The sequence below is a fragment of the Bidens hawaiensis genome, unplaced genomic scaffold, assembly GCF_021521415.1.
Source record: "Bidens hawaiensis isolate Kalapana, Puna unplaced genomic scaffold, B.hawaiensis_p1.1 tig00025168_1, whole genome shotgun sequence".
In the NCBI taxonomy this organism is placed as follows: domain Eukaryota; kingdom Viridiplantae; phylum Streptophyta; class Magnoliopsida; order Asterales; family Asteraceae; genus Bidens; species Bidens hawaiensis.
This window is the reverse complement of record NW_027505051.1, coordinates 127,649-136,680: the sequence shown is the minus strand read 5'-3', so window position 1 is coordinate 136,680 and position 9,032 is coordinate 127,649. Positions and strand designations below refer to the sequence as shown.

At 38.7% G+C, this 9,032-nt stretch overlaps 1 protein-coding gene across 1 annotated transcript; it reads left to right on the top strand.

The window, feature by feature from the left end:
- The first annotated feature begins 3,798 nt into the window (after positions 1–3,798).
- On the top strand, positions 3,799–8,368 carry LOC143610235 (uncharacterized). Its single transcript, XM_077084768.1, has 2 exons — positions 3,799–4,108; positions 7,174–8,368. The coding sequence occupies exons 1-2, from the start codon at positions 3,799–3,801 to the stop codon at positions 8,157–8,159; spliced, it is 1,296 nt and encodes a 431-aa protein (XP_076940883.1). The 3' UTR covers positions 8,160–8,368.
- Positions 8,369–9,032: the final 664 nt, after the last annotated feature.

The window sequence follows — 9,032 nt, the reverse complement described above, 5'->3', positions numbered from 1 at the left end:
TCAAAGTGGCGGATCTTGGCGATCGCCATCGGGTGTACCTCCGTCAAATGCACCCCGTGCCTCTCCAAGACACGGTATACAAACTTCGTTAATGGGAACCTGAGATTCCCATAAACGAAGAATGCAGCGTACACCCCTATTTTGCCCTTGGGGGCATCATACACCGTCTGGTGTGGCTCCGGAAACTCAGGCTCGAACGGCTCGAGCATGAACTTCCGGACGATGTACTGAAAAAGCTCGGCAGGAAGAGCGCACTGGCACTCGCCAGCAGTGCTCTTGTCGTCCTTATCGGAAGTGGACGACGGATTCTCGACGAACACGTCAGACTCCTCGGCAAAAGAAGACATGTTTGGATGTACAGAAAAACGATTTCAGAAGAATGCTCGACGGAATAGTGAGTATTCGCCGGAAATCGTTTAGAAGATGAAGAGAAGTGAAAGTGTGGATTGCAAAGGACCCTCTCCCCCTTTATATACTCATCACAATTAATGCGATGAATTTAATGCGGAAGAGAGAGAAATCGCAGGTGCAATGAAACTATGACACGTGGCAATGAGCAAGCTGGCAACAGCTGTTGAAAGGACGCGTGCCATTAATTTCGCGGCCACGCGCCCGAAAAATCGCGCCCACGCGCCTGAAAAAGCGCATGGAATGACCATATACTGTCACGTCGCCATAACTTCCTGCACGTCCTGACACTGTCAGAAGAAACCGTCGGACGACGTTTCAACAGTTTGGACTGTTCTTATCCTTTCACCAACTCTTCGAATTTCAAAATTTCAAAAAGATTCAAAAGTAAGCGGGAAAATACCCCTTACCTTGGCAACCAAGTAACTATAAGACAGGTGCGAGTACAGTGTTAAGGCAAAACCCTTCACATACTTAGCACCTGCAGGGAATTGAAGCCAAGAATACCTCGGCGACCAACTAACTATAAGACGGGTGCGGGTACAGTGTTAAGGCAAAACCCTTCACATACTTAGCACCCGCAGGGAATTGACGCCAGGAATACCTTGGAAGTAAAGTAACCGTAAGACGAGTGCGGGTACAGTGTCAAGGCAAAACCCTTCACATACCTAGCGCTCCGCAGGGAATTGAAACCAAGAAGGATCTTCTGGGCCATGCTTGCGGAAACGGGAATAACATCCCCGCATAGCGGGAACGTCGAGAACTATATTGTTTGAAGCTCCAAGATGGAATTGGTGGTTTTAACATAATTGATCACTATGTTCAAAACTACCAAAACCTCATGGAGAATCCACACAAGTGGGACTCAACGCTCCTGACTTGCGAGGAGGTTACAGACCTACCCGCATCATACCCAAAGATCAAGCAGGAAAGTCGGGAATTTCTGCAAGTGACATTAGGACTTCCGCGGGAAGAATCCCCATGGAAAACCTTAAAACTAAACCCTTTTCAAAAACCCTTTGCTTAAGTCCAAAAGTTCACCTCACTTATTAAACATTCATGAGAAGAACATTGGACTGGGGGGACTTGAAGAGGTAGGTCCCAGCAGAGCCCAGTTGGACCCGCAGGACTCACCTTGAAGAGAGACGTCTGCGTAGAAACCAACTGGATCCGCAGGACCCACCATGCTCAGAGACGTGACGTCCTTACGCGCAGTACGCAAGCTGTTCCCGCAGAAAATGCCTCCCAATGGCGAAGTACTCCGCCTGTTCCCGCAGCTGCGGATACAAGCCATCAGAGAAGGCCACCCGCGCAGCAAGGCTACACACACAAGGCACTTAGCTCTCAAAATAATTCAGTAGTCACCTGAAGGAATGAGCAAAGCCGGGAACAATCCCGCACAAAGGCGGGAGGGGGAATACTCCCGCCCAAATGAGCCAGTCCGTACGATACTGGAGGATCTTTTGTACTGTACCTGACGAGGTATGGGCAAAAGATCTGACCAGAGATACGACAGCTCATTGACAACAGTATGGCGAGCAGCATGCTCTTGTACTGTATGTCACTATTAGCCGCTGCCTACTCACAAACTCCTTTCATACCACGTGCATAGCCTGCAGTTGGTGGAAAATGAATAGTACACAGCAGGCCTGGTCACTGTCAGCCGCTGCCTACCCACCAACTACCAGCATGGCACGTGCGTAGGCCACAGTTGGTAGAACAGGAATACTATTCAGCCGGCTATACCCTCTTGGAAACCTACCTTCGGCTATAAATACCCCAAATGGTATGATCATCTCATCTTATCTTGTATCTTATATCTTATACCTGATATCTGCTCTAGCAATCTCTTAATATACACTTATATTCAAGAGCAATCTAGTCTGATTCTCACGCCGGAGGGTGGTCACAAGGAGGTACCCCCCCCCCTTCTCAGTGACGAGCTCACGGTGTCTGTTTTGCAGGTTATCAGAAGAATCATCTTTGCCGGGTCTAACCCCTCGTGGGAAACATCTATTTAACCCCCAGATTATCCGTAATCTGCCCGGGGTCAATTAGTGTTTCTTCACCAACAAATAAGGTGACGAACGCACTTGGTTGAATAATATAGTATCGTCCACCGACTACAACATATATAACTTCATAAATATACTACTTATATTTAATAAATAATAAACTGCATGTATTCATTATAAGACATCACCATAATTATCAATTATTTATTATCAGCAATTTATATGACAAATTTTTTTATGACGATTTTTTTGTATTTAGGTTACCGCACTCTCCAAATTTGGAGAGCTCTGATGCCCTGCTTTGGCCAGACTATGGTGAATCGGCCCCCAGGAAACAATACCACCAACTGCCATTTGACAGTCATTGTGCCACACAATAGCAGAACTCTTTGGCGTAACACATGGTGGGATGAAACTCGGGTGGGCTCAAGGTTTGAGCTGACAACTTTTGCCCAAGGCCTAGCGCAAATCCTACATTGCCAATAATCCAATATCCACCAAAAAGTACTACAAGTGATATTCGAATTGGAGTCTCCACTGAAGAACTCAAGCCTAGTGGTAACTAGACTACAAGTGAGGGATTTTTATATACCTATATACATAGCACATGTCATATGTAATTAGTTATATGTGTTAAAAATTATAATTACATATATAGTAAATTATGACCTTGAGGTCATGGATTCGATCCATGGAAAACAATCTTAATTATAAACTATAGGGTAATGCTATATACATCGGATTATGAAGTGAGCGCGAAATCAAACACTGAGTACACCCTTATCAAGCTCATTTAATAAATTTGCTTTAGTTTAGATTTGTGCTCACATTTAACTCGTTTAAACCCAGGATTTAAAGTAACGAGTCTATTTTGTATAGCTCACAAATAGCTTGACTTGTTCATCTCTAGTTAATGAGTGGAGAGAATGTCTCAAAATCATCTCTTAACGAACCAATAAGATAAAATCATTGATCTATGACCACCATGTATGTGATGGGCCCTAATAATCCTATAGCCGGTGTTTGGACGGTGCCAACTTGTAAAAACTAGTGGTTGTCAAACACTCCAACCCTCAAAACCATTGACGATATCAACTTCCACTTCTTTGAAACAAAAATAAAATAAAATACTTTTTTATATACACTTAAATAACACTAATAATGTTTCTTACCATAAACAAAATGTTTTTGTAAATGAAAAAAAAAGTGAATATTTTAATTAACATGTTATAATCAATAGTTATATACACTTAAATAATGTGTATTAATAATAGCTTTAAGTTTAACCACTTTAGCAAGTTGTGAGGTAGGCCCTAACCTTTCATCTTATATAAGCCATGGAATCTAAGACCAAACTCTGCGTTTGCTCACAGCAATGACCACCACGCACTACACTGGAGAGCAAGTCTCAGCCACCGCTGACTCGGAAGTCTCGTCACCGCCCTCTGATCATTTGTTGGCTAACAACAATAACAGTAACAGTACCAGTAACAATAACAACGGGGCATATCATGACACCACAACACAAGCATGTGTTAGGTTCATGTGTAGTTTTGGAGGGAAGATACTACCGCGTCCTCACGACAACCAACTCCGGTATGTTGGTGGTGACACTCGTATAGTCTCCGTCCTCCGCCACAACACCACCTTTTCCGCCTTACTCAATAAGCTATCAAAGCTTTCTGGTAAACATATTGTATTTCCTTGGCTCCTTTGTTTAAAAGTTGAATCATACATTATTTAAGATTAGTAACTTAGGGTTGTAAACAAGTGGGCTCGGCTCGTTTATATACAAAGTCGAGCCAAACCAACTCTTTTATATCAACGAGTTGAATTGTTAGGCTCGATTGGCTTGGCTCGTCAAAAGCTCAAGCCAACTCGTGGATCAATTTACTTTTAAACATTTTTTTATATTCTACACATATGTTATAAGTAAAAACTAAAAATACTTTTAGCATATGCATGATCCAAGATTTATAAAAAGAAAAAAGATGCTTCTTTAGTATATGAGACAAAATAAAAAGTAATATACGTGAGCTTTATCTAGATGATGAAAAAGCCTAAACCCGACAAGAAAAATAATAAGAATATTAGTATGCTTGTCACACCCCGATCAAAGGCGGCGGAACATGCCGAGGTGTAACGATTGTCCATAAGCACATGACACTAATTAAAGTGACAGTATTTAATAAACTCATTTCATTTCACAACATTGGAAATGTCACATAACAATTATCCATAAAATAACCATAAACAAGATATCACAAAATATGGCAAATTGATATTGTTCGTTTTTTACTAATATCCTAAGGTCTTTGATGTCGTTTTCTTCACAATCATAAATCAACCAAGATGCAAACCTGCAACATTTCATAAAATAAAGTTTGTCAACACAACGGTCGGTGAGCAATTCATAAGTTTAATCATATTAGTATATAATAAAGATAACCACAAAACTTGCATACGAAACGATAAATAAAAGTGGTAATTTGGATAAATAGATATCTCTAAACACATTAGCGACACCTAGCTATAAGGGGATGCCAAATAGTTTAGGATTTTATAGTTATCGTTAATTGCATTACGTTAACGACACCTTGCTATAAGGGGATGCCAAATAGTCTAGAATTTTATAGTTCCACCAACCAAAAGCGATAGACACATAGGCATATAAGCATAGAACACCAAATCGAGCAATTATTTAGGTAAAGTATACAACTACGTTTGTGGTTTAAGATTCAAATATAAAGCATTTTGTTGAATAAGTATGAAATGTCACTCCCAAAATAAAAGATGGAAAATAGGGTATGAAGTACTCACCTTCAAGTGGTAAACTTGAAAGATGATATTTTGGAGATTTGTCGGAACGACGAGTTTAACGCACAATGCCTAAAAAGAAAAGAAGTCTTGAATTTAGAAAGGTTGTTTTGAAGGTCTTTAAACAAAATAAATGTTGAGAAATGTAAATAATTAAAGTTCAAGGTTTAAAATGTGACTATTTAAGAATTTATAATAATAACCCTTTAAAAATGTAAGTTTGCTCGAAACCGGGTTAAAGTATCTAACCTTAATATTTACTCAACCTATGTTAAGTAATAAGGTGGGTAAAATGCAAGAATGCAAATCCCTTTGGAATAAAGATACTAAAACGGGTTTTTTTTTATCGAGTGTTCGGGTTGTCGGTTCGGGTCTTGATAATTGGTCAAACCCAAAGTCAACTTTCCAAAATATTGAATGTTATGAGATAACTCAATAAAATTTAATAAGACTTAACCAAGTATGTAGTTCCATTGTTTTAGAACTAACAAAGCACGTCAAGCGAGTGTTCGGTTTTGTCAGTCCAAACTTTGTTATGAGATCAAGTTGGATCCAACATTTCCAAGTACTTAAGAAAATATTTAAAAATCAATTTGTAACTATTTTTAAAGAAATATACAAGTCTTGATGGCTAAAAAAAACACACTTGTGTGTCTTAAGCGAGCAAGAATCGGTTTGGTTCGGTTTCCATCTCACAACAAGTTCATAGATGGTTTCCACATGTCCAAACACTAAAGAACTTGTATAATAATGTACAAATAAAAAAATACCAAAAGTTAACAATAAAGTCTTTAAACAAAAGTTCGGTTTTCGGTTCGGATCGTGTTTCGGGTTAAGACCGAGGTAAGATTCTACAAACCCATAACCATAGAATTTGTAAAAATGATTTTAGAAACTTAGATCTAACACTAAGTATGTTTAAACAAACAAAACTAGTAACAAAGTTCGGTTTACGGTTTAGAGCTACTTACGGTTAAACCGAAGCATAGACTTTTAAAAACCATAACTATGGAACTTGTAAACATGACCAACAAACTAAAATAAGCAAGATTAATATGTATGAACAGGTTATATAGATGTATATATATCAAGGACACGAAGTCCTCCATGAAGCCTTGCCTTATGGGGTCCGAAACCTCACCGACCGGAATCGGAGAAGTAACTACCAAAGGTAAACAAGGGGTATATATTATATATATGTTGCACAACCATAAACAAGTATTAATAAGGCTACATAAACTAATTAAGATGAAAGACCAAAATCCTTCAAGAACACTTAAGAAGATAACCTTGAATCTTTGATGTTTGAGAGAGTTTTTTTTTTTTTTGGAGTTGTAGCAAGGGAAAATGAAGAGGAAAGGTGGTGTATATATAGGGTAATGTTGGTGGTCAAATATGGGTGTGAGACACAAGAGTTTTCATGCAAAATGGATCAAGACAAAAACACAAAAAAAAAAATAAATAATAAATAAATAAATAAATAAAAATAAAAATAGGATGTTTTCAAGACCCAACAAGTGTGAAACAATATTGTAACATAAATCCATCATTTTGATTATAACACAAGCTTCGGTTTACAAATCGGGTCGGTTTACATAATAAACAAATACAAAAACGAATACAAACAAGACCCGAAATTGACGAATGTCACAATGCTGGTATTCTCCTACTGGAGTGTGGATAGGGTCGGGTTTAGGCTTTAAGAGACATAACTAGATATGAAATTAATTTTAACAAATTTTAATTTGTTACATGATTAAGTTTCAATTGCCAAAACTGATACCAAAAACCAATTATTATTATTATTATTATTATTATTATTATTATTATTATTATTATTATTTTGGTATATAAACTGTTCAAATTATAAAAGTATAAAAGTACATAAGTGAGTTCGTTAGGATCATAATTAACATGATGGAATATTCGTTAGGTACAACCGATATATGCGTAAAATACCAACTACCAAACGAAGACTTGGACGCGTTAATCACTGTCACGAGTGACGAAGACGTGGAAAACATGATGGATGAGTTCGACCGCTTGGCTCACACTCACAAAACGGCTCGGCTCAGAATATTCCTTTTTCCTGCCGACACGTCGCTCTCACGAGCCAGCAGCATCAGCTCGCTGCTCGACGGCTCCGTTAAGCGTGAACACTGGTTCCTTGACGCGCTTAACGGCGGCCGAACTTTGGACCGTGGACGATCTGAAGTCTCGTCAATTGTATCGGAAGTACCTGATTACTTATTCGGGTTGGATAATCCCGACAACCCGAAACCCAAAACCCGACCCGTGGTTATTGACAATATTTCTGCCTCGGATCCGGGCTCGCCCGCTCCACGGATATCCTCTCCTTATTGTTCAACTTCATCGACATTGGGGCCCACGATACCTCCCCCGGGCCCGAGCCTTCGGCCCTTGAAAACAAAAGTTGATAACCCGGGTCCAATTGTTAGTGAACCGAAAGAAACGGTTACCGAGCATTTTGTCGAGGCTAGTGATCCGATTATTATGAAGCAAACGGATTATGTGGGCCAACCCGTTTATTATATGCACCCGAATTCTGCTCCAGCACCAGTCCAAGAGATGCCGGTTTATTACATGCAACCGGGCTTGATTCCTCAAGAAAACATTCAACCCGTTCCAATTCGGGCTCTATATGGTCCACAATTTATCGGGCCTCTGGGTCAATTGCTTCACCCTCAAGTATCAAATATGGGTCAAGTGTTAATGAGGCCCGTTTCGGGTGGAGAGGCATACGATGCGATGGGTAGAAGCGGTGGTGAGTCGGTCCAGCCCGTTTATTATGGGCCTAGATATATTGGAGTGCCGAGCTATCCGGGTATGATTTTGCCAAGTGTGGAAGAAATCAAGCAACCCGGGCCTGATGCTAAAATGGGCCGGGCTCCGCAATGATGTTGAATAAAATTGGTTTTCCTACATGCCTTTCTAAGGCCCATGTTTGATATTTTTTCCTTTTGTTTTGAGATTTTTTTCTTTTTGCTTTATGAGTTGTTTGATTCATGAGATGTATATCTTTGATTGTGAATTGTAAAACCGTTATTTACGAGAGCACTATGTTGAAAGATTTTGATCTTAAAATGTGAATTCTTTTAAACTCAAGATCAACTTTTTAAGAGAATGTGGATTCGATTAGTAAATATATTACAAACTCGTGTTAAGCTCTAACTCATTTATTGATTTGTGGTTGTTAGTATAATTGCATATTTATGGATGGGAGAATACAATGTTATTTAGTTTTTTCGTAAGTTTGTATAAAATAAAACTTATGGTCATTATTATTGTATATTAAAAGACAAGTGATTGAATTTTCATTTCTCAAACATTTGCCTCAAAACTCTTGAGTGATAGAAGTTTCATTTCTCAAACATTTGCCCCAAATTTTTTATGTCTTTTAACTGCGACACCATAGTTTATGGTTTTGTACAATTTCTTCTCCGGCATATTTTAGGCAACATGCCAAGTTTAGTTCATCAAGTTTTTACCACAAAGTTTAATGAATATACCTTTTGCCCCTCTACTTTAATTAACCGACTTTAGTTTATTAACTTTTTGTCACGCAAGTTTAATAAATATACTTTTTGGTTGCTCTACTTTTATTAAAAGTTTAGTTAATTAAACTTTTGTTACAAAAGTTTCACATATATTCGTTTGACCCTTCAACTTTGGTAATGAAATGCTTGTCTTTCTACTTATATCTTTACTTTTTGGCTATTCAATTTTAGTAATAAAACTTTTGTCACAAAACTTTTACCACAATAAATTGAA